The sequence below is a fragment of the Abramis brama genome (genome assembly GCF_963993115.1).
Source record: "Abramis brama genome assembly, chromosome: 4".
In the NCBI taxonomy this organism is placed as follows: domain Eukaryota; kingdom Metazoa; phylum Chordata; class Actinopteri; order Cypriniformes; family Leuciscidae; genus Abramis; species Abramis brama.
Genome location: NC_139966.1, coordinates 13,702,771 through 13,728,577, shown reverse-complemented (window position 1 = coordinate 13,728,577; position 25,807 = coordinate 13,702,771). Strand labels below are relative to the sequence as shown.

At 38.1% G+C, this 25,807-nt stretch overlaps 1 protein-coding gene across 2 annotated transcripts; it reads left to right on the top strand.

Moving 5' to 3' along the window:
- The first annotated feature begins 14,280 nt into the window (after window positions 1-14,280).
- Window positions 14,281-24,541, top strand: LOC311081656 (tripartite motif-containing protein 16-like). 2 transcript variants are annotated; one of them, XM_084112266.1, is made up of 6 exons: window positions 14,281-14,944; window positions 19,963-20,058; window positions 20,143-20,376; window positions 21,082-21,241; window positions 21,398-21,439; window positions 23,904-24,541. In XM_084112266.1, exons 1-6 carry the CDS (start codon window positions 14,375-14,377, stop codon window positions 24,470-24,472), a joined length of 1,671 nt encoding a protein of 556 aa, XP_083968392.1. In that variant the 5' UTR covers window positions 14,281-14,374; the 3' UTR covers window positions 24,473-24,541. The 2 variants fall into 2 exon arrangements, with proteins under 2 accessions (XP_083968392.1, XP_083968391.1); XM_084112265.1 differs by having other exon boundaries at window positions 21,392-21,439.
- Window positions 24,542-25,807: the final 1,266 nt, after the last annotated feature.

The window sequence follows — 25,807 nt, the reverse complement described above, 5'->3', positions numbered from 1 at the left end:
ACTTCTCACACATACACTTCGCAATTTCATGGACATCTTGGACAGAGTCGCACTACTATTTGAGATGTTATCTAGCATCATATCCACCTGTCGCATATGGAGACCCTGTGAAAATCTAGACATAATGCCATGCAATATTATTGTAAAAGGACAGAATCAAAAATGTAACGTGCAGACTGTTATGGATGAAAAGGCACTAGAGATCACAGACAATATAAACTTACCTGTGTATATACTTCATCCAACTAAAAAGGCTTGCATGGGAATGGGAAAAAATGGACTTGGTCCTAATGCTTTTTCTGTGTCGTCCACATGACTTCTTGCACTGCCTGCAAATAAGAAGTATTCATCATATAAAAAACATTCTTAAACACGGTAGCAGTTTAAAAAAAAAAAATACTTTTAAGCCAGTTATTTTTTAATCATTTTTGCTGTAGTGTGTCAGTGGGAAATATCAGTTTACATTTCCTAACATTAATTTTGTCATTAATTTAAATAATCATATTCATAAATTAATAATCCAGTGAGATTTGTGTATGCACAAGGAATCTGACAACAGCCAGTATGATCTGATCTCGCCATCATCGAGTCCGTCTGTGATTACATGAGGAAACAGAAAAAACTGAGACAGACTAAATCCAGAAGAACTGTGGGAACGTCTCCGAGACATTTTAAGAAACCTTACAAAAAATATATAATAAATATATGTATGTGTGTGATACCAAGATAATCTCATTTCATTTATTTTGACTTAAAGGACAAATCCAGTGAAAAATGAACCTGGGGGTAATTAACACATGGTTACCGAGTCGATCGTTCCCTGGGATGCGTTTTCATGAAAATCGAATGTATAGAGTTTTATCTTTAAAAACAGATTAGCTCATAACACTAGTATATGGGGCACAGAGTAAGTGTACAGACAGTTTAATAAGAAGATACTTTATAAAGACAGTACATCACGCATTTACAGACAGGCGTCATCTTGGAAAACAGTCTCGACTAATCGAGCCACGAACGGCGTGCTAAGTGAGCTTGTTGATAGGAATTACGTTTGTGAAATCTACCGTAGCACGGCGTTCGTGGCTCGATTAGTCGAGACTGTTTTCCAAGATGGATCCTGCATGTAAACGCGTAATGTACTGTCTTTATAAAGTATCTTCTTATTAAACTGTCTGTACACTTACAAAGTTCTCAATGCTTCGGTTTGCATGTAGGGACCTTCATTATGCTACCGTGTTAGTGTGAGGCTATTTTGAGTCTTGTTAGTGGTATTAACTAGCGATTTACTTTTACTTACTCTGTGCCCCATATACTAGCGTTATAAGCTAATCTGTTTTTAACCCCCTGAGGTCGGCTATCGCGCCGGCGCGATAGGCTCGTTTTTTTCCTTATCAGTGGAAAAAATAAATAAAATAAAAATATTACTTTTTATCTTATATGCTTGTGTTATACATCAATCTATCCTGTTAAGTGTGTATTATTTTTGTGTATACTCACAATAAAAACAAAGTGTTGTGCTTTTTGCCAAATAAAGAAAAATAAACATGATGCGAGTTCTGCCTACTCTCCGTCAGTGAAGTCCATTCTGAAACGCGTCCGAAAATGAACCATAACTCAGTGAATACTCAGTCAAACAGGCATACAGACACACAGGCATGAAGCTTGAATTCTCTTCTTTTAAATGAAGTAATTTTTATTATAAAAAAATATTCTCTGTTTATGTAATCTTTATGAAAAGAGAGAGATTTCAGTCGTTCTCATCTCAGCTCATTACGTTGTAATCTGCCCCGCCCACGGAGAGCGCGCGCTATTCAAACGCAAATGCATGAGGCAATCCATACAAACTGTGAACGCCCCCCATATCAGCTCGAGAAAACACATCAAGCTTATTCAGATCATTGTACTTGTTGACACTGTCTCGCAGCGCTGTGAGGAATAATAATAATGGAAAATGTAACTCAGAAGTGCTGGTATTTCGAGGAGCAACGGATGGAATACTGTAGTAAGTTTTTTTCATTCTCAAGTAAATCGCGTTTCTGTGTGAATGAATGAAAGGCAGAGATGCACGCTGTTTACCACAACTCGCAAAAAGACGGTTTAAATTTGAATCGCATTTCTGTGTGAATGAATGAACGGCAGAGATGCGCTGTTTACCACAACTCGCAAAAAGACGGTTTAAATTTGAATTGTGTTTCTGTGTGTGAATGAATGATCCACTTTTAGCAAACTATTTTGCTATACTGAGTAAAAATCGACTGAAATATGTTGAAATAAAATGTATTTCTATAAGCAACGTATTAAACTGCAAATTAACATTTATATTCCTTATAATAAAAACGAAAGACCTATGTTACAGACATATGAAAGACAACATTTCGTTGACTAGTTTTGGATAGATTACACATTTTTTATGTAAAATATCTGCCACCTCAAATAAGCTTTTGTTTGCCAATTTTTGCTAATATGTTAAATATAGTATGTTTTGTCAATGTAGGCTATATTCAAAGTAATGAATCCTTAACTTTGAAATATGTATGATAAAATGTATACTTTAGTTTTTACAAAGAAAGATTACACTAGAATTGTTTTTGTAATTGTAACCTTTTTAATAAAAAAATAAATTTACAAGGTAGATGTAAACAAATTTTAAAAGGTAAATATAAGCCTTTTCTTTAAATAATTTTTATTGTGTTTTATTATTGACAAATTTGGGGAGAGGATACATATTCCAAAACTGAAAATACAGTATGAGAACTGCACAATTACTAGACATGTTTCCTTGGATATTATACAATTTGAAAGCACAATTTGTGGAAAAAATAAAAAAAAATTTGAGGTGCTTCCAACTGTGAACCAATTTGGTAGAATATATATATATATATGTATATATATTGCTCTTGCATTCTTTCTTGTGGCTATAGGTGACACACCTGAATGAATGGCTCATTAAGTATGTGGGACCCATTGTCTCCTCAGGTGTGAATCACTAAATATGCATGATGGTGTTGGATTGTTGACGCCCCTTGCGCATATGGCCTTTCCAAACAAAAAGTGTTTTACAAGATTTAAATCAATGTATTGTGTTTTGTGAATGATTAGGCAGGATGATTTTCACATCATTTTGAAGAAAAAACTCTAGGCAACGATATCCATTAGTCAAAAGTCTTATTGAAACATATTTAGTATGTGTTTTGTGGCCTTATTTCAGAAACTTTAGTTTTTAGTTTTTTCAAAAACCATGCATTTAAACATTATTCTCTCAAAAATACAAACATGTACATGCATGTTGTTTACATATTATGGTAGCCCTGTTTGTGCTAAATAGAGTGTAATTACACCTTTGCCATTAATATGTTTATAAGCAACTGAAAAAAGCACAAATGTCAGGGCATGTCAGAACATCTCAAGGACCCCCAAAACCCCTCAGACCCCAAAGGGTTAAAGATAAAACTCTTTACATTCGATTTTCATGAAAACCCATCGCAGGGAACGATCGACTCGGTAACCATGTGTTAATTAACCCCAGGTTCATTTTTCACTGGATTTGTCCTTTAAGTTTGAGAAGCCCTGTGGTGCTCGATAACTACCTTGTCATTGTCACCATTATGTTCTGTTAGTGTCATCATCATGGACTTTTAGTTTAAATGACCAATGAATGTGAATTCTGTATAAATTAACCAGAAACATTATCCCACCTTTTCTGGAATTGTCATATTGTTAAATTCTGGATCAATGTCTGTCAATTTGTATGTAGAAAAATAAAAGTATTTTAATCTTCCCCTTAGGGGTGAATGGAGGTAATGCACACTCACTTCAATTTTCTAAAAAGTAGATTATACATGTCAAATATAAAATAACCAGTGAATGTCCATTTATTTAATGAATTTGAGTATCATTGCTGAAGGTTAAAGGTCACCCATTTTTCCTGAATCCCACCGGCCCACTTTATCTAACACACTCAGCCAAAGTGGGCCAGCAATATTTTAAAACTAACAAATTTTAATTAAAAAAAAAAAAAATTGCATTTTATTGGATGATTTCTGGTAGTTACGGACTATAAGAGGGTGACACTTTGTAAAAGTAGCAAAGAAAAAATATTAGCTAAAGTGTAATGCATTATATAATTTGTACAGTATATAATTTTGTGCATTAATGCTTATGTGAACGGAAACTTTATTTTTTCCCGTTATTATCTTCAATAAACACATATTTCTCAGCTGGTTTACATGCCTGATATTTCTATAAATAAGTACATAATCAGATACTTACCAGATGTAACCATCTTTACAAGAAGAGGTCACCATTTTCATGCGTTTCTTGCATCGCCTGCATTTCATTCTACCATGGAGTAATCTTTTTCTTTGCATCCACTTTATTAATTTCAGACGTGACTTGTTCGTTTCACTCACATAAACTTTCTCAATGAGTGCTCTTAATAAAGTGCTCATCTATACAGTTGATTAAATGTCCATCTATTCTTTTTACTTATGTTACCTTCTAAGTTTGATTTCTTCCCTCCAACCCGAACTTCATAACCTGAATTGTATCAAATTCAGATGTTTTAAAAATATATATTGAGCTCTGATGGCGCGATTTCGAACAGACAAATCCGGAAATGGGCGGGACTTGACGGCCCAGTTGTTTTGGGAATAAATATTATTTTAAATAAAATAATAAAATTTATGGTGTTTGTTTTTATAATATTTAATTATTTAATTGTAATAAGGTTTATTTGTGTTATTATTTAGTATTTTTTCCTGTCCCGACTGCACCTACGGCGATGTCACAAGGTAACTGGTACATTTCTCAGCGCTGTCGTCACACAGTCATTTCCGATTACATTGGCCCTGTCCCAAATGGCGCACTTCATGCGGACTTTCGGTCTCGTGGACTTGAATTGCGCGTGCTCGCTGAGTCTACGAGTCCGTAGGCCGTCCCATTCAGCATTTTACCGCTCTGAAGTGTGCTCAGCAGCGCCCCCTTTGTACCCTTGAAGCGGTCTTCCGCGAAGCCCGCATAGAAGCAGGCTCCACGCACTTTAACTACCCAGGAATCCTTGCGAAAGGCCAATCAGACAACGGATGGGAGGAGATTTCACTCATGGATAATTGTTGACATGGCTGAGAAGAAAATATTACGGTTTTTATGACCTAAATGTACATTTTACCAGTTGTTACCTACAGTTTATACAAACATTATGGTCATCATAAGTTGATGTGGTTGATGTCTCAAACATAATAATAGCACGTTTAATAATACGATCGCATTATGATTCATTAAATAAATAGAACCGAATGGCAGGGCTTTACTGAGTCATACATAAACATAGTATGAATATTGAAACCTGTAAATTGAAAAAATTTGGTTTAAATTATGTTTTAAAATTGTAATCTTAGTTCAAATGGAACATTATGTAGCCTATTATTATGTACAACTGTATACATCATTTAAATAAGCATGATATATCTATTGTCTAATGCCCAGGTGATATGCACAATATCAAAATATAGAACTGTAAAATTAGGATGTGTAGTTGACATGCAGATAAGACGTCGGAGTGCAAAAATGTGATTTCTCCTGTCCAACAACAATCAGGCCGTTATTTCCGGCGTGCCGATCGAGTCTGTCCCAAAAATACCTCTCAATGCGCCCTCGTGGACTCGTGCCAAGGGCCCTATAGGTCTGCACTACATGACGTCACCAAAGTGTGAACTCTGAGGAAGTCCACAAGTCCGGAGTGTGCCATTTGGGACAGGGCCATTAGCTGTGTCCCAATGTGAAGTCTGCATCCTCCGAAGGCCGTATTTGAAGGCCGATTGCGTCATAGCGGCGCGTCGAAACGTCACAGCGGAGCGACGAAGGATGTCCCAATTCAAAGGCTGCACACTTCGGAGGTCGCATTTGAAGGCCGATTGCGTCACCGCGGCGCTATGAAGGCTGTCCCAATTCAATTCTGCATCCTCCGAAGGCCGTATTCGAAGGCCGGTTGCGTCATCGCGGCGCGACGAAGGCTAAAGTGACGCCAAATGCACCCTTCGTTTCCCCGTGAAAGGAAGGATACATAAATGGACACTTAGCGGACTATCCTACCCCATAAGTCATCGCGCGTCGGTGACGACAGCATTTTTATAAAAAAAAAAAAAAGATGGCCGAGAGTTCGCTGGTGGATGGCAAATTCACATTTAAATGTAAGTATTATGTTTTCATTTACTCAAATAGCTAGTGAAACCACAGTTAAAAGCCACAAGTTTTTCTTTCTTATAAACTTCATCTTAACTCCATCACCATTGCGTGGCTTCATTTGTCAGGTGGTCTGAGGCAAAACTTGTGCTAATATTAGTTTAATAATTGTTTCAGGGAGCAAGGAGCAGACAGCTCGATTTATTAAACTGCAATTTAAAAAAAAAAAAAAAACTAAATAAATTAAATTAAATTTTATTGTAATATTTGCACTAGTCTGTCTAACTTGTGTAAATAAGAAATATCACTCACCCTATAAAGCCCACAACAATAAGAAAAGCAGTAGATAAGGCAATGGGGTTTCACTTTTATGTGTTTTTGTAGTGCTGTCATGCAAGCTATGTCTACAAAGGTTTTAACCAAATTTGAGTATTCATGAATATGATTTTAAAAATACAAAGTAAGAAAGTTGAGATCACATCTTTGCTGAAATGTATTGTGCTGTTGTTTTTAACAAGCCATGGTTAATTTGCTCTGCCTTAGGATTGCACGTGTCCTGGGACAGGAGAGGGTGTGAGTGGGAAACCCACTGCTGAAACTTGGCCCTGGTTTGTCCTCATGGATGAGGTGTTGGGACAGAGGCATTGCACCACCCCTCTGTCCTCATTGCCTCAATCCCTGAGGACACACCAGGGCCGAGTTCAGCAGTGTGTGACCAAGAAGAGGAGGAGCCAGGACCAGCAGCATCAGCACCAGCACCAGCACCACGATGAAGGCAAGACAGAGAGGACGAGTTTTTGGACTTGATTAGAGAAGACATGGGACTGCAGAGGCGAGGAGAGCACTGGAGAGAATGGACAGGCTGTTTTCTCCTCTTGAAAGAATGATTGAGAAATATGTATATATATATATTTTCACTTATATTTTTTAAAAGGAAAAAAAAATTCTGCAACTTTAAATGTGTAAATAAAAGAGAATTCATTGCTCTGGACATTGTTTATTTTTGTAATGACAGTCATAATTTCTACATGAAACAAATTCTTCTATAACTTTTTTCCCCCAACTATTTACAACATACTTTAAACATATCAAAATCAACATAAACATTTAAATTTACAGTACATAAAATAAGAAAAAATGATGTAGACTTTTATTCAGCTGAGTGGGAGACCCTGGTGTGCTGCTGGACCGAGATGGGCTCCACAATAGAGACCCTGGTAAGGCCTCCTGCTGGTGGGACATCATCTGGGATGCTCTCCAGAGTGTTTGACTGCATGTTTCCACTATCCACTGGTTTGCAGGGCTGACTCATGGAATAAATTTTGAGATACTTTATTACACTAAAGTACTTTTAATAACCACTAATACCGCTTTGGCGAAAAACTACTAGTCATATATTTCAAACCTTAGTTAAGCAAAATTATCTTGCATACTCTAATGTACTTAAGGTATCAAGAGTAAAAGTAAAGGAATTCTGGAGGAAAAAAACCTTGTCAGGGTTTTTATGATGGTTCTGCTTTTATATTACTGCATATGTTGCATTTTACTTCTGAATATTTTCAAGGTTGATACATTTAAACTATATACTTTTGTGTAGTTTATTGTAAAACAATGCATCATATTGTAAAATAACATAATTTTGTAGTGTTGCTGTCCTGTGTGGGAAAATCACTTCGAGTATTAACGATGTAGTTCCTTACATACCACCATGGTTATTTTGAAAATTAAACTAACAAAATGTAGGCTTATTGTCACAATATTAACAAATTGTTGCTAACTACACCTCCGTCCCATTTCAAAGGGCGCATCTGAAGCGCTCGGACCGGTCTAGCCTACGGAGGATTGTTCTTGTCGCCTAGCAACAGTGACTGACAGCTGCCGAGGACGAGCAGGAATAACATCGCACTGGACTTTTTATATTCAACTGAGTTTTATATTCAAATAGGATTGAAAACCTGTGTAAATATATTTACCATGGTCCATTTATGTGCATAATAAAAAGAATACACTAGCCTACAAAATCGCATCAAGGTAAGATATAAATGAACATTTGAATCTTCAATCTTCAATCTTGAAAGTAGGCCTACATGACCTGGTCCTCCAGTAAAATATAAAACATAAAAATGACAATTAGCCAATTCTGGCTCCATAGCTGTTTACTTAATTATATCAAATGAATTGTCAGGATGGCAGCATACTCTCGCACCGTTGCTTGGCGCCTGGAGCGATAATCGGGAACACCTGGCTGCACAATTAGGAAATCCTACGAAGGCATGGTGTGTCGTTCGGAGTGTGGTGTGGTACATGGTGTGTCGTTCGGAGGACGCATAGGCTGCATCGTTTGAAGTCCGCAGCCTTCGAAGGATGCAGTCTTCACATTGGGACACAGCTCTAGTGTTATATAAAACAGACTCGAATAGATTATTCGACTCTCTTTGCAGCGAAACGCCCTCTTGAGGAACACTACATAAAATGTTTTACCGCCCAATGGATCTTCCTTAACGGCAGAAAAGCCATTTGAATTGAACTCCCGCACGGTGTGATCGAACGCTGTAACGCTCCAGACGTCTTAACAACTGTGGAAAAAAGGTATTTTATTTAGTTTTTGACTTACAATGTCATTTAGTGTAAAGTGATCGGCTTTATTTGTTTCTATAAAACAGAACATATTTGTGTGATATGTTGTAATCACTTGAAGTAAACTAGTTTTTATGCCTAAAAGCATAATTCTTTTTTTTGCATACAAGTATATCAGAAATATAACAATGATAAAGTGTTAAAAATAAACTTTGTCATTTAGTCATTAGTCAGGAAGACTGGGGCCTGTTGCACAAACTGCTTAGTTATTAAAAGTTAGTCATCTATTTTTTTTTAAGACTTGTTATAACTATTTTAAGTCAATGCATAAAAATTTGGGTCAAATCTAAGACCAAAGTAAGAGCCCTTGGCTGACTGCTAGTTAGTCAGACTAGTTCTTACCATAAAGACTGTTTATGCAATTGGCCTGGTCTTACCCTGAACATTGGTACATTGATTGGATGCATGCTACTGTATGTGACATGATTTATTAATGTATTTATTTTTTGATTATTAGATGTCACATTACAACACCCGTAAAAAACGCAACGTAGAAAGTCTAGAGGATGAATGTAAAGGTAAGTCATTTGTCAAACAGTAATCATTTAGCAAATAGCAGTTCTTACACTTGCTACCCTGGTTTCTTTAGTTTTATTTGTGCCCTTCAATGTATAGGAAATCTGTTTTCTCTTAATATATTTATATACTCCTCCGTTATAGTGCTGTTAACTCTGTAAACTACATAAATGTGTTATCACTGTGTTTTTGTTGTTGTTTTAGCTCCAGTGAATACAATGAAGCCAATAAAACAAGAAATACTGATGTGGCAGAACAAGGTGGAAGTATTACAAAATAAAGTGAATGAGTTGGAAGCCCTGAACAGTGAGCTTCGGCAGCAAGTAGTGGAGCTTTCAGCACAGCAAAGTAACGGCTCAACATTCATTGTATAATCTTTACACTAATATATACATTGGATTGTATAGATTATATATTTTAGATGTGTGGTTTCCATATTTGTATTCTTAAAATTTATTTTGAGCACTGTTTTAGATAGTGCACCTGAATTTCCTTTTATGTATCATACAATGGAAAAGGAACTCGAAAATGCATATTGCATTTGTATTGATTTTGATGCAATATTTGTTATATTTCCTCCTTCAGATGATCTAATTCCTAAAACATCAGTGGCACATGAAGACACTGGCGCTGTTGACCTATCTAGTGATGGGAACACACCATCTGATGTAGAATCATCAGTCACAGAAGAATCATGTGATGACTCCTCTTCAAGTTCAAGTTCAGAAGGGACTCGTCAAAAAAGAAAAGAAAAGCAAAAACAAGAAAAACAAAAGCAAGAAACATAAGAAGAACAAGAGGAAGGACAAGAATGAATATGACAAGATAAAACGAGGTAAACACAGCTCACACAAAGTTTTTATAGAGATAGTTGTTTCACTTACTGGAAGCTGATTTCCATGCAATTAAAATTAAGGGGGGCTGGAGCTTCCAAGCTTCAAAAAGGATGCAGGAGTGATGTGATACATTCCAGGACTTGAGTCATTTACATTAGTCATGATATATTTGTGTGCGAAAAGACAGTAATTTAAATAATTTAGTAAACCATCAAATAATTTTGTTCCAAATATGTTCAGAGTGAATAAACTCACTAGGTTACACAGTATTACACTGACAAGTACTGTAATAACCATTTTAAACAAACAAAATAGCATATGACAATACACATATATATTATATTCATACATTATATATATATATTACCCGTGTCCCACCTCAATAGCAGCAAAAGTGTTTAACAATGCAACATAAACACAATAAGTACATTGTACCTAACAATTAATATTTGTTAAGTACTTAGTTAAAGGGATACTCCACTTTTTTTGGAAATAGGCTCATTTTACAACTCCCCCAGAGTTAAGGAGTTGAGTTTTACCGTTTTCTAATCCATTCATCCGAACTCCGGGTCTGGCGGTACCACTTTTAGCATAGCTTAGCATAGATCATTGAATCGGACAGGACCATTAGCATCTCTCTCAAAAAAATGACCAAAGAGTTTCGATATTTTTCCTATTTAAAACTTGACTCTTCTGTAGTTACATCGTGTACTAAGACCGACGGAAAATGTAAAGTTGCGATTTTCTAGGCTGATATGGCTAGGAACTATACTCTCATTCCTGCGTAATAATCAAGAAACTTTGCTGCCGTACCATGAGTCCAGCAGGCGTAATGATATGACGCAGCCCCTGAAAATAGGTGTAATAGGTTAGACAAACTTAGTCCCGGTCACGTTGGAAGTTACTGAGCTGGGGACTATTTTCAGGCGCTGCATCATATCATTACGCCTGCTGCACTCATGCAAAATTTCTTGATTGTTACGCAGGAATGAGAGTATAGTTCTTAGCCATATCAGCCTAGAAAATCGCAACTTTTCATTTTCCGTCGGTCTTAGAACATGATGTAACTACAGAAGAGTCAAGTTTTAAATAGGAAAAATTCCGAAACTCTTTGGTCATTTTTTTGAGAGAGATGCTAATGGTCTTGTCCGATTCAATGATCTATGCTAAGCTATGCTAAAAGTGGTACCGCCAGACCCAGAGATGGGCTGAATGCATTCGAAAACGGTAAAACTCAACTGTTTAACTCTGGGGGAGTTGTAAAATGAGCCTATTTCCAAAAAAAGTGGAGTATCCATTTAAAGACACCTAATATAAAGTGGGACCGATATTAATAATTCCTCAAAAATTTCAGTGCCGAGTGAAAAACCTTGTGAGTCTTTAATCTAGTTGCTAGTCCAGATTGGATGAAGGCTACTGATTCAGATTGGATGAAGGCTACTGGTTGTCCTGTCAGAACAACGTCATACTCCAAAACAGTTTCTTTAATGAGCAAATTAGACTAAGTTCTTGGGTCATAAAAATATTAAAACAAACTAATTAAACAGTGGCAGTATAAAATATCCAGGAGACAAGTACTCAATCAAATATTTATCAAGTCATGAAGAAAACCTATCAGCTTTACCTCTCAGAACAATATTCAAACATCTTTCTATACATGGAGGAGTTTTAATCAGGTCTCAACAGCTGAGTACTTTTTTTTTTAGCTTAGTCCCCCTAAAAGATTGTTGTTTACAAATGGATAATATACTTTTTAACTTTATCTGGAAAAATAAACCAAACAAACTTAAGAAAAATATCCATGTCAAATTATTTGAAGGTGGTGTTGTTGCAAATAAACAATAATCAATTCTGAATAAGAGACAAATATACTATATATGTCTTTGATGAGGTTTATTTTCTTGCAATAAAAGGCCAGCAGTCGTACAGTCACACAGAGTGTCTGCAGAGTGTGACAGTGAGGGGAGGGCATCCTTTCTCCTTTATAGTCTTGACTCCCAGAATGTTATCTTTCTAGGTCAATGATGGAGCATTCTAGGGTATGTTTACACGACAACGATATGCTTAAAGCGGATACTTTTTTTTCTTTTTTTTTTCGCATACAGACAACACCATTGTCAAAGCGATCTCCATTCACACAGGTCTGCGAAAACGATTAAAAACGCTGTATTCTGCTGCCAGGCCATTAGATGGCAATGAAACACTATAGACAGAACACGTAATACACATGTACATGACGTCATCGTTTTCAGAGATTCACATTTTTGTTGTTTACAAACAACAAACTGTTTCCGTTTTCAAAAACTTGCACTTTGAAACCCGTTTCCAAAAGTTTGTGTTTTCAGGCACCCAAAACACTGTTGTCGTGTAAACTTAGACTTCTTAGACTTGTTCCTCATATTTTATCCTTGAGTGGAGGCTAACGTACCAGAACTTTTTACCATTCCATATTAGAATAACTATTGTGTGTGCTCTTTTACTGTCATATATACGGTCACACACATATTAAATATACGGTCACACACATATTAAATATACGGTCACACACATATTAAATATGAAATTTCTTTCACAGTGGGTTAAATGGGTTAAACTCTTTTCAACAAATTTTTTTTTTTAGGGGGGATCTCTTATTGAGGTATTCACTTTTGTTTGTTTTGATTGTTTTTCAGCCAACAATGTTCGTGATGTTATACGTCGATACAAAAGGCTTTTGAAGCTAACGCGACGTGGAGCAACCATGACCAAAGCCTTCAGAAAAGAAGGTGTCTCTCGGAATGCAGTGGCTCAGCTCGCCCCTATCGCGGAGCTGTACTTTGCGGACAGGGTCCAGTTCAACAGCATAAGCTTCACCCCAGGGAAGCTAGCCGAGTTCGCGGAGAAGTGCAGAGAACACATTGTGGGGGACGTAAAAAAAAAAGTTCTAGCAATGAAAATAAAGGGTTCACTTTTGCCTTTTTGCCTAAATAAGTAATGTTAGAGAAAATTTGGTTTGCTATGTTCACTAAGATGATGTTTATATTTCCTTGTTAAATGTTATTTGCAGTGATCCTACAGTGACCTGTAGGTAACATTTTTTTGTTACAAAAGCTTTTTTTTGTCATTCTAGGCTAAGCAGTTTACTGAAAACAGAATCTTTTTTGAATCCATGTTTGGTCCTCTCTCGTTACTTTTTTTTTTTTTTACAGCATTTCATTAAAAGCAGTTTAATGAACAAACTAATGACTCTGGTATTTATTTCCCATTTGGCAGATATGTAATTACTGTGGTACTGTTATTTTCTTAATCTTAAACCAAATACTCATCAGTGTCGGTACTTACTATCTATTGACTGTCTGCTGAAAATCAACTGACTTTAACCTGTGATGCTGGCCTGTAAGAGTCATTCAACAGCATTTCTTAGATTTTCACTTCATTTTGATGGGCCAAATGTGGCAACAGATGAATATATGAATTTCCCTTAAAGTAAAATGACAGTTTACTGAAAGGTAATTTATATGCAACAAACAGTTAGTAGAGCACTTCTGAAAATCCTTGCGAAAGCAAAATATCAAGTGTAACTAACCAGATATATACTTAAGGTTCATTTGAAATGATGTTGTGTTGCTACTTATAGACAACTGCATGTTAACTGAAAGTCTGTTGATACATTGGTTAATATCTACATGCTGACTATTTAAAGTACTATTGAGAACCTCTTGAGGATTTGTTGCATATCTACAAATACGCTGTTGAACATCTACAACCTAAATTGATAACACATTGGTAACACTTTACTGACAGAATGTTTAATAGCAGTTTACATGTTACATACAGTGTAATGATTGCTACAAACATTTAATAGACAATCTACAGATACTAACCTGATGAGAGTAAGTAGATAAGTACTTGTGAAGTAAGTTATAGTCAGCAGACAATCAATATACTATCTAAAGGGGGACCATCAAAATAAAGTGTTACCAAACATTGCACTGAAGTGCTATTGTGACTGAGCCATCATTTCTTGTACAGTACCGTTATTACCATCATGCCTCGTCACACTGCTTTACAGACACATTTGTTTTGCACACGGCACTCAAACACAGAACCAGGAAACAAGAAACAGTTTCAGTTCAGGGAAAAATAAACAGTTTCAGTTCAGGGATAGAGAAACTGAACTGTAGTTGAGCTGTTGTGTGTTTGAATCTCTGTATTTATGCAGTAAAATGGCAGAAGCCAGGTTTTCTCAAGATGAGTTCCTGTGTTCAGTGTGTCTGGATCTCCTGAAGGATCCAGTGACCATTCCCTGTGGACACAGTTACTGTAAGAGCTGTATTACAGGCTTCTGGGATCAGGAGGATCAGATGAGACTCTACAGCTGCCCTCAGTGCAGACAGACCTTCAGGCCAAGACCTGCTTTAGCTAAAAACACCATTCTGGCTGAACTGGTGGAGAAACTGAAGACTAAACTTTCTGCTGACTGTTACGCTGGAGCTGGAGATGTGCAGTGTGACGTCTGTAATGGAAGAAAACGCAAAGCCGTCAAGTCCTGTCTGGGGTGTTTGAACTCTTACTGTCTGAATCACCTTGAACAACATGAGAGTTTCTTTAAAAGAAAGAGACACAATCTGACAGATGCCACTGGACGACTGCAGGAGATGATCTGCCAAACACATGATAAACTCCTCGAGGTTTTCTGCCGCACTGATCAGAAGTGTATATGCGTGCTGTGTATGATGGCTGAACATAAAAACCACGACACTGTATCAGCTGAAGCACAGAGGACAGAGAAACAGGTATGAACTTAAAGAGTCCCATTATGCTTATTTACAGGTTCATAATGTTGTTTACGGGGTCTACTAGAATACATTTACAGCATTTAATGAGAAGATGCCGTGCACAGAAGCTGTTTGAGAAGGGGAAAGGGGAGGGGGGCGCGGGGGCGGATGACAGTTCCCTTTTAAACCAGTAGTTCAGTAGTAAAAAAATATATATTTTCATCGTTTACTCATGTTATTCAAAACTGGTATGACTTCTTTTTTTCTAAGGAACACAGAAGAAGGTATTTTAAGGACTGTCTCATCTGTCCATATATTGAAAGTCAATAGGGTCCAAAAGTTTCAATCTTAAAAAAAGACATTAAAGTAGCATAAAATAAATAATTTAAGTTCTAAAGCGATAAGAATAGGCTTGTTTGACTTCATGTAGTGCTGCGCAGACCGATCGCCAACTGACTTGAAGCAGTGCATGCTGGTTAGAAATTTTGTCCGACTTGAGACAGTTGCGACGGCATCAAAGTATCAAAGATTGAAGAGCAGCTGGTTGATTCATTTTGCACAGCTTCTCCAGAGCGACTGCACGAGCTCTGATGACGACACAGCTGTTCCACAATGACATTATTCTCACACCTTCAGTTCCACTAATACTCACAAATCTGGTTTTTATAACAGTAAAAGCTCTTTTTATGTAATCGTAATGTTATATTGTGTCATGTTTATCAAAATAAAATTGATTAAATAACATAAACCCCACTACATTGGTATTTAAATTACCACCTGCGCTCCGTACCGGTCTCGTATCTCATGGAGGAGCTACGGAAGCATAAAAGGACGACAGTGAAGGACGAGAGAGGACCAGGCCTGGACTTTTACATTATGTGTGTTATGTGCTGCAGTCGTTCATAAGGGGCTGCCAATTTAGTTTAGTTTTCTGTTTGTTTATTTTATAATTAAAGTTTGTGAATGTTCCCTTCCCATAACAACTGACCTTGTTACACTGGTGCCGAAACCCAGGAGGAAGAAGGAACGCGCTGTCAAAGTGCCACCACCGCTGTGGGGAATCCACGGTGTCATCGAGCATAGCTGAGCGGAGTCTGTTGCCATGGACTGGAGTGAATTGCGAGCTCACTGCCGGCCGCCTGGGTGCTGGAGGGGATGGCTGCCGTCTGTGAGGGAGCGGAGGAGTCTCCGACGTTTGCCGTGGTCCGGAGCATGATGGGGAGGAGCGGGGAGGAGCAATGTCCCCCCCCCCCACACACACACGCGGCCTGCGATTGGGGTATGTGGCAGGCAGGATGGGGCTGAGAGCCGTGAGAGAAGGGCGCGAGGCTGGTGGCATGACTGATGATGAGCTCACCGGTCTCATCTCTCACGGAGGAGCTTTGGAAGCATAAAAGGAGGAGCGACGACAGTGAAGGACGAGAGAGGACCAGGCCTGGATTTTACGTTGTGTTTTGTTTATGTTTTATAATGTGTGTGCGGCAGTCATCTTTTACTTTCGTTTTGTGTTTGTTTTGGAATTGAAGTTTGTAAAACGTTCGTCGGTTCCCGCCTTCTTCTTCCCATAACATCAAACCTTGTTACATTGACAAATATTGCATTTATTTCACTTCAGCTGTGATAAAGTATGCAAACACAGCATCACTACGGGAAGCAGAAAGTGTATGACTTCACGTCTGTTTTCAGCTCATCCATGCCTGAATGTCTTCACAATATCTTCTCTTGTTTTCTGCAAGAGAAAATCAGTTTGGAAAGACATGAGGGGGAGTACACAATGAAAGAATTTACATTTCTGTGTAGCACATTATAAATATTGATAATCAATCATAACTTGTAATAATTAATTATGAATATTTGGATCAGTTAATAGAATTAATTTAATGTTGTAAAATTAATATTACAATCAATCAACCTGTTTGTCCCGTGAACACTTAGTGTTAATTGTTTATTAATTCTTAGAAATGTTCATTTCTGGGAGAGGGAAACGTCTTTCTTCCTGTAAAGTACTACTAAGAGCCTGTAGTCAAAATCTAAATCCTAAAATAAACTTTGTTGCAAGCAGAGAATCAGAACCAAATACGTATAGTACACAAGTTTTATTAACTAATTTACAAACATAACTAATCTAAACACACAACATACAATCACATGTACCTGGGTAAAATGGACCGGAAGCAGGAAATGGAACTATGGGACATATCCATCTAACTATGAATTAGAACCATCAGCTTATTATTTTCAGAGCACCTCATTAAATGTATACTTGCATGGCCTTTGCAGTGAAAGCATTTCGTGAAGTTCCTGAAGAAGGATTTTGATGGTTCCATGAGTCTCAATCGATTTTTTCTGCGTTGAATGAAGAAATGGTGATGAACTTGCATGGTTTGTTTGGCTGGAGTGCAGATTGTGGCCTGCCAGCCCTGGGCCGGAGAGCCACGCATGTCCACGCAGAGCAACCAGGAGAAGGGAGGAAGTTGGAAGAGTTGATGGTTGGATTTGCGATGAACTTCTTCTGCACTGAAGGAAGAAATTGTGCCAAACTCCTGATGTTGTCCTTGAATCTTTTGTGGTTGAGAGGGTCCTCTCTCTCCTGAATGAGCACATGACTGGTTGTGGGTCAACGCCTGCTGCCCTGGGGCCTGGAGCGGCCCCGCAGGACAGCTATGCGAACGTACCGAGACGGCAATTTAAAGCCTGAGAAAGGTCCCACCTCTCAGGGTTGGCTCGACCAATAAGAAAGGTGGAATATCCAAGTCAGAAATTCTTCTGTTGGGAGGATTTATGACTCAGTCTCAAGTGTGGTTAGAACATAGGCCTTGCCGTTTGTGTCCATTTATACTCAGATAGATATAACAAACACACACTGCATTTTATGATGAGGTGATGTACATTAACAGGGTTTCCGCGGGGCATTAAAAAGCATTAAAAGTCATTAAATGAATTTTGCGATAATTAAGGCCTTAAATGGCATTAAAAAGCATTAAATTGTAATCCTACAGGCATTAAAATCGTTTTGAAGAAATTTTTATATTATCAATTTATTTGAATATAGCCTTCATAATTAATAAATTTTATTTGCTGTCGCAAAATATGTATGTAGTGTGATTAAAAAAAAAACGGAACCAGTTTGGTGATTGACTCCGGCCATTCATGTGTGAATGTCCTGACACAGACAGGGAGAAAGACGCGCGTCAGTATCCTGCACCAGAAAACGGTTCTCTTTCACGCTTGAACCGATTATGCCAAAATGTCTGTTTTGTCGAGAATCCTCATAACATAAGAGCATTCTTAAATTAGTGAAATAAAGTCTTTAATAAACGCAAAGAGTTGTGAGAGAATGGGGCGCGTGTTAGATCCGTGTTTCTGTCAGCTGCGGCGGCTGTTTTAAAGGGACAGTAGCCAATAAAGCTTTCTGTCAGTAAAGTTAATCACAGAACAAAGGGAACAGAGAAGATGACTCACTCTATTGACTAAATAACTCTTGTAGCTTTAATAAGCATTAGTATATATTTAATCTATAATTTATGCCGTGCAGATTGTTTGATAACTTTATTAAATTTCTGTATACGTCCTACCTGTTAGACAGGAAGGGCAAAGGTAAATATTACATTTATTATGGATTTATGTGAGGATTGTTTGTTAAGTTCACTTAAATTAAAAGTTGTAATTTTTTTTAAGCCTAATGTTAAAATTTTTATAGCTTTCAATTACACTGTAATGTTGGATGGCTATAATTAATGTTTAAAATTAGGGGGGGATGTCATTTTTATCCAGACATCAATAGCTGTATTAGTATCAGTGAGACTGGCCTTTATGTTGTCTCTACATTCATTTATAGATTAACTGTGAAATTATTACATTATAAAATATATAAACTAAACCTATACAAATTTAGGTGTTTTTTTAATTGCAGGAAAAATGTATGACTAATCGAGTTCATTTTTTTTAATCGATTGACAGCACTAATGTATATATATATATATATATATATATATATATATATATATATATATATATATATATATATATATATATATATATATATAAGTATCCCTGGTTAGTCATGGGTCGTGTATGGCATTAAAAATGAAATAAATGGCATTAAAAGGCATTAAAAAAGCATTAAATTTAAATTGAAGATCCCTGCAGAAACCCTGATTAAAGTGTGAGTCATTAAATGAGGATTAATTAGATAGGAGACACGATATAGGTGGAGTTATACTACAACTAGTAGTTCTCTTAAAAAGCATGCATAAAATAAATATAAATGCAAGAGACAGTATACAAGACATACAATTATCAGACACAATGTTCATTTATAGATCAGTTTGTCTATAACTGAATGCAGGAAAGTCTGTTTTAAGGGCTGTAGGTCTTTCCTATGGCTTCAGTCTTGACCACATTTTTAACAGCAATAAAACCATCTTATCTGATGCTCGCCCTGGTGACTGAGGCCTTTTCTGCTCTCTTGCCTTTTTTGGTGGGATATTTCATTCCTAAGACTGGGCTTTAAAGCTTATTTGTTAAATGGAACAAATAGGTATTTGTCTGATTGTCTCAGTCGTTACATCTGGGTGAACTGTCGTATTAAAACTAGGCACTGATGAAGTAATGCTGGCACTTATGATTGAAGCTATAATAACTTTATCATAACCTTAGGGGGGCAGTCGGGGACTAATGTTTAGAGAGTCAGACGATAACCCAAAGTTTGGGGGTTTGATTCCAGTACCGGTAGGAAATGACTGAGGCCCCAATCGCTTCCACAGAGAATGGCTGGCCACTGCTTCCGTGTTCACTACTCACTGATCCTAATGTGTATGCACTAACTTGGATGGGTTAAATGCAGAGGACAAATTCAAAGTATGGGTTACCAAACTTGGCCTTCACATGTCACTTCACTTCACTTTTTTCCACTTTTTTCACTTACCACGTAAGATCTTTAACCCCTCAGTCTCACCACTTCACCGATATTGGATTCATATCTGTTTACCTGATGATTAATGTGATGTTTCTACTGTCATTGGTTTGTCCTTTAGCACCAGCTGAAGGAGACGCAGAGGTCGTTCCAGCAGAGGATCCAGCAGAAAGAGAAATATCTTCAGCAGCTGAGAAAGGCTGTCGCGTCTCATAAGGTGAGTGTGGAGAAGAAGAGAAGTTTGAGACGTCTCAGTCAGGACTCACTGAAGCTCACTGTGTGATTGTGGTGTGTGTAACAGCGCTCTGCACAGACAGCAGTGGAGGACAGTGAGAGGATCTTCACTGAGCTCATCCGCTCCATTGAGAGAAGCCGCTCTGAGGTGACACAGCGGATCAGAGATCAGGAAAAGACTGCAGTGAGTCGAGCTGAAGGACGACTGGAGCGACTGGAGCAGGAGATCAATGATCTGAGGAGGAGAGACGCTGAGCTGGAGCAGCTTTCACACACACAGGATCACATCTATTTCCTGCAGGTAACAGAGATCTAGAAGAACAGGATCATAGTGGACTTGCGCAAGAAACTCGCAGAGAAACATTTCATGAGAGCAGAATGAGCCGTTGACTGAAGTGTTGATCTGTGTGTTCGGTTATTATATCATCATCAGTCAGACTCAATCTCAATCTCTTAGGAAACAACAATGTGAAATACATGAACTTGATGGTGCCAGCTTCACCCAGCTAGATTTCCCATAATCTCTTTACTTTCTTTTGACATTTTTTGACTTGTACTACAAATTGTGGTTAATGTTTACCAAAATCAGATAATCCTTTATAATAATTTTCATAAATATTTGCTGGTAACAGATCAATGAATTTGGCAGTGAATTCCTCAAACAGGAAGTTGATGCTGTGAAAGTGCCTTTGAACTGCTTTTCCTAATCAAATCTACTCACCTCTGCCATGTGACTCCATTGATGGACTTGATCTGTTACATTTATGTTATTGCCAGTTGTTTGATCATCCAAGAGTTTTCCTAAAAAGTTCACATATAGTGTAAGTGTCAAACACAATAACTTAGCTCTAACATGATATAATGAATATGAGAAGAATGAAGCTGATGCTGTAAAAGAGCTGGTTTGAGAGTTACTAAAGATCAACAAGAGCTGCACAAATCTGACAGTAGTGCAGGTTATTGATGAAGTGTGGAGGTGATGAGCTCTGATTTGTGTTTTCTGTAGAGTTTTCAGTCTCTCTCAGCTCCTCCTGAATCTACAGACGTAAATGACAATCCCTTCAGTTCTCTCTCCTCTTTTGATGGCGTGAGAGAATCTGTCCTTCAGCTGAAAGACAAACTGGAGGATTTCTGTAAAGAGGAGCTGAAGAAGATCTCTGACAGAGGTAAAGTCCTGGAGATTCTGCTCTCAGAAATTATCCTCCATCATCTCATATCATGTAGAATATCATATTAGAAATGTCTTAGGAACAGATGCAGGGATAATTTTCTCTTGACATGATAATCACACTCTTCATGTCTGTTGATTTCCACAGTCACTTTCACCAACATTGTTCCCAGGACCAGGAACGACTTCCTACAATGTAAGTCACTAAGAAGACAAGCAGAAAATCTCACTGAGTGAGTTCATGTTCTTTCTGTAGAAGGTGAAAGAAAACATGACAGAAGAGATTTAGAGTTGATCATGTAAATTTGCGTTTCTCAACGGAGAACATCGGGGGGAGCAATGTTTTCAAAAGGGGGTGTTCTAACAACAAAAAAAATGGTCTGCAACATTCTAACAACATTCCACATAACATGAACATTCCAAATGCATTTGTCTATAGCGTAATTGAGTGAGTCAGAAATAGAACGTAGTGCGTTCAGTGTAGACAGAATCACTGATTATAATGGGTTCTGTGTGCTTTTACTGTCTGTGATTTGGCGTCCAGTGTAGACAGTGTCCAACCCCAATGCCTTTCTTCCCGGACGTGCATGAGGAGGTCACAAGGTCCTGGAAGGCACCCTTGGCCTTTCCTCCTCTCGACCAGGCGGTTGCCAAAGGGTACACTGGGGTTCCCAAGGTGGAGCGTTCTGTCGCGATACAACTGTGTTCGCAGAGCGCTTCCTCCCGTGGTGACCCAAAGCACCCCTACAAAGCCTGTAGGTTTTCTTCTGGTGGTGAAATCCTTTAGAGCCGTGGAGCAGGTAGCCGCCTCCTTGCATGCCATGGCCACTCTGCAGGTCTACCAGGCCCAGATGCTCAGGGACATGTACGAGGGGAGGACTGACCCAGGGCTCTTTGATGAGCTCGCTCACCGGGCGACGAAAGTGGCCGCACGCTCCCTGGGTCAGGTGATGTCCACTAATGTGGTCCAGGAGAGACACCTGTGGCTCAACCTGGCTGATATGAGGGATGCCGAGCGGCCCCTATCCCAGGCTGGCCTCTTCGGCGGCACGGTCGAGGACTTTGCCCAACAGTTCTCGACCGCCCAGAAGCAGACTGAGGCAATAAAACATATTCTGACCTGACGGCCCGCTGCTGCCTCCACCCAGCCGTCAGTGCAGAGTCCTCAGCCTGCTCGCCGCCAAGGGCGCCCTCCCGTGGCTCCCGCACGGCCCCAACAGCAGCCTGCATCCAGGCCGCGTCGTGGATGAAGCCGCAGGAAGGCGCCGCAGCCCCGCGCCCCACTAAACGCCAGGCTAATCGGTGCTTCTGAGACGGGCTGCTCAGAGATGGCACTCAGTTCTTTCCAGGAGGTGGTAGCAGGGCCACTCCTTCCCCCGGTGGAGGGCCGGGGAGAATCTTTTGTTCTCCACTCCCTCGCCCACGAGCGGGCAGCACCCTAATGTGGTTAAAGAAAGAATTGACACACCCATCTCTGAGCCCCCAGAGGTCCTGGATGACAGTGTGCGCCGCTCACGAGCCTCGCCACACTCGTCCCCCCTGCCAGAGCACGCCCCTGTAGAACGCTGGTCCTTCCCTGGCCTTCTCTGGCAGGACCCGGCTAATGACCGCCATCTTGCTTCGGTGTCAAAAAAACATCTTCCATTGTCCAAGACCATTGCTTCATGTTCCATGAAGATATTTTGTAATTTTTCTACCGTAAACATATAAAAAAATTATTTATGTGAGTGGATGCAGCAAAATGGGATCCATTAATGCGCGATTAATGGACAACTTTATAGGCAATTTTCTCAATGTTGAGATTTTTTTGCACCCTCAGATTGCAGATTTTCAAATTGTATCTCCGCCAAAATATTGTCCTATCCTAACAAACCATACATTAATGGAAAGCTTATTTATTCAGCAATTTCAAATAATTTACCCTTGTGACTGGTTTTGTGGCCCAGGGTCACATATAGTCAAAACTCCACTCCAAAATGTTTCTTTTTCGAAGTGTACAGTATCTATATCTAACACACAGTATGCAATATCTAACACACAGTATACAAGGACTCTAATAACAGTGATAATCATAAAACAGAGCAACAAACAGCAGCAATCGAGCAAACAGCAGAGTGAGCAAAAAGCTGGTGACACAGAGGAGATGCAGGTATTTAAACAGGGGGACGTGAACGTGATGTGAACCGGGGCGTCATCTTCCCTGGTGAAGAATGACAGGCTGTGGCTCCAATGAAAGCTGAAACACATAAAACAGTCTAACCACACATACACATATACAACATGCATTCCTCCGTATAGCTTACGTAACAAAGGTTTTTAATGTCTATGAAAGAACTCTCTTCTGCTCACTAAGGCTGGATTTATTTATTTATTATCCAAAATACAGTAAAAACAGGAATATTGTGAAATATCCCTTTGATTTTAAAATGTAAAATAAAAAAGGTGGAATGTGTGGAGGTGTTTTTCATCTGGAATTTTTGATGAGCAGAAAGATTGAAATATGAAATGAAAAATAGAAATGTGGGTTATTTTTATTTGAAAATATTTTAAATATGAAAATTCAAAAAGGAAATCACACTAGTAAAAAAGCTTCAAGAAAGCAAGAACAAACTGGGGGGGAATTCATAATTCCTGATTCTGATGTGTTTTCTCTCCATCAGATTCCCATCAGTTTACTCTGGATCCGAACACAGTGAATAAACTCCTCCGTCTGTCTGAGAGGAACAGAGTGATTTCTAACACTGGCACAGAGCAGTCGTATCCTGATCATCCAGACAGATTTGATGATGTGTGGCAGGTGTTGTGTAGAGAGAGTGTGTGTGGACGCGGTTACTGGGAGATTGAGTGGAGTGGGAGATGTGTGTGTATATCAGTGTCATATAAGAGCATCTGCAGGAAGGGACGGAGTAATGAGTGTCGGTTTGGATATAATGATCAGTCCTGGAGTTTGTTCTGTTCTTCCTCCAGTTACTCATTCAAACACAATAACATAAAGACTAAACTCCCTGTAAAGCCCATCAGCTGTGGAACAGGAGTGTGTGTGGATCACAGGAGAATAGGAGTGTATGTGGATCACAGTGCAGGAACTATGTCCTTCTACAGCGTCTGTGACACAATGAGCCTCATACACACAGTCCAGACCACATTCACACACACACTCTATCCTGGGTTTAGTGTTTATCCTGGATTGTTATCTCTTTATAATACACCATCAGTGAAACTCTGTTGATGAATGAGAACAGACTGTAGAGATTCTACCCATAATGCTTTGAGCTGCATGATAAATCAGTAACAGTGAGATGTAGTAGAGTCTCTTATTTTCTCTTCATTACATTAATAACACAGCTGACCTTCTGTCAGTGAAATAACATGTCAGAATAAATGTGTGTAATGAATCCTCAAACAGACCGTAAGATCAGTGTGTGTTTGTGAGCCATGATGAGTGACGGTGTGTATCTGTGCGTACGTTTCAACTGAAATTATCACACACAGGATTCATTCAAAAATAGTTATTCAATAAAAAAAATTGCCATGTAAAATTGCTAAATGTCAGGTTACTAAATTAATAAATGTAAAACATATAGACCCAAATCATATGTTCATACTGTAAACCCTTCATCACTAAAAGTATGAGCACAATTATTCTAATCTAATCCGGTTTACTTCCATAATAATACGCTTTATTTTCATTTTTGATATACACATTTAGATTAAATATTCCACTCTCATTAATGGAGTTAAGTACTTAAATTACAAAAAGTCATTATCCAGAAGTTAAGAGAGAGAATTGAATAAAATAAGCAATACAATTTATAAATAACTAAATACACATCATCAAAACAAACAAAAACAAAATAAATAAACATCAACAAGCAAATGCAAAGTTTTTAAAAAAAAATATGTCATAGGTCTGGACTTCCTAAGTTCAAGAGGTAGAAGCATAGGAAGAGAAAGCCCTGCGATTATGAGTGTAGGGGTGTAACAGTTCTGTTATATAATGTGGTACCAGGCCATTCAATGGTTTTATATGTGAGTATCATAATCTTAAAATCAACTCTGAACCTGGATAGCTCCAAAACTAGTAATATGAATAATATGAGCTCCGGATAAGTTCTACTAACTCAAAAAAATTGAGGCAACTGATTGCTGCTATTTTTGTAAGTTTGCAAACTTAAATATCATCAGTAAGCATATAGCTACTTACTTTGAGTACCTGTAAATTATAAATAAACATTAATTTAAATCAAAATATATATTTAGTGTATTGCTCATCTTTACTTTAATGCAACTCAAAGTTTTGAGTACTGACAACTTTAATTATTTCACTTAATTAAAATATCCCTCAAATACAGTACCAGTCAAAAGTTTGGAAACACTACTATTTTTAATGCTTTTGAAAGAAGTCTCTTATGCTCATCAAGCCTGCAGTTAAAAAACAAAAAACAAAAAAAAAAACAGTAATATTATGAAATATTATTACAATTTAAAATAATGGTTCTCTTTTTTAATATACTTTAAAATGTAATTTATTTTTGTGATGCAAAGCTGAATTTTCATCAGCAAG

Bases quoted from the DNA above. Each gene is read 5' to 3' on its own strand.
- LOC311081656 (XM_084112265.1), top strand. From the start codon at position 14,375: ATGGCAGAAGCCAGGTTTTCTCAAGATGAGTTCCTGTGTTCAGTGTGT. The intron at 21,242-21,391 runs GTAAAGTCCTGG...TGATTTCCACAG, and splicing joins GAAGAAGATCTCTGACAGAG to TCACTTTCACCAACATTGTT. The intron at 21,440-23,903 runs GTAAGTCACTAA...TCTCTCCATCAG, and splicing joins CAGGAACGACTTCCTACAAT to ATTCCCATCAGTTTACTCTG.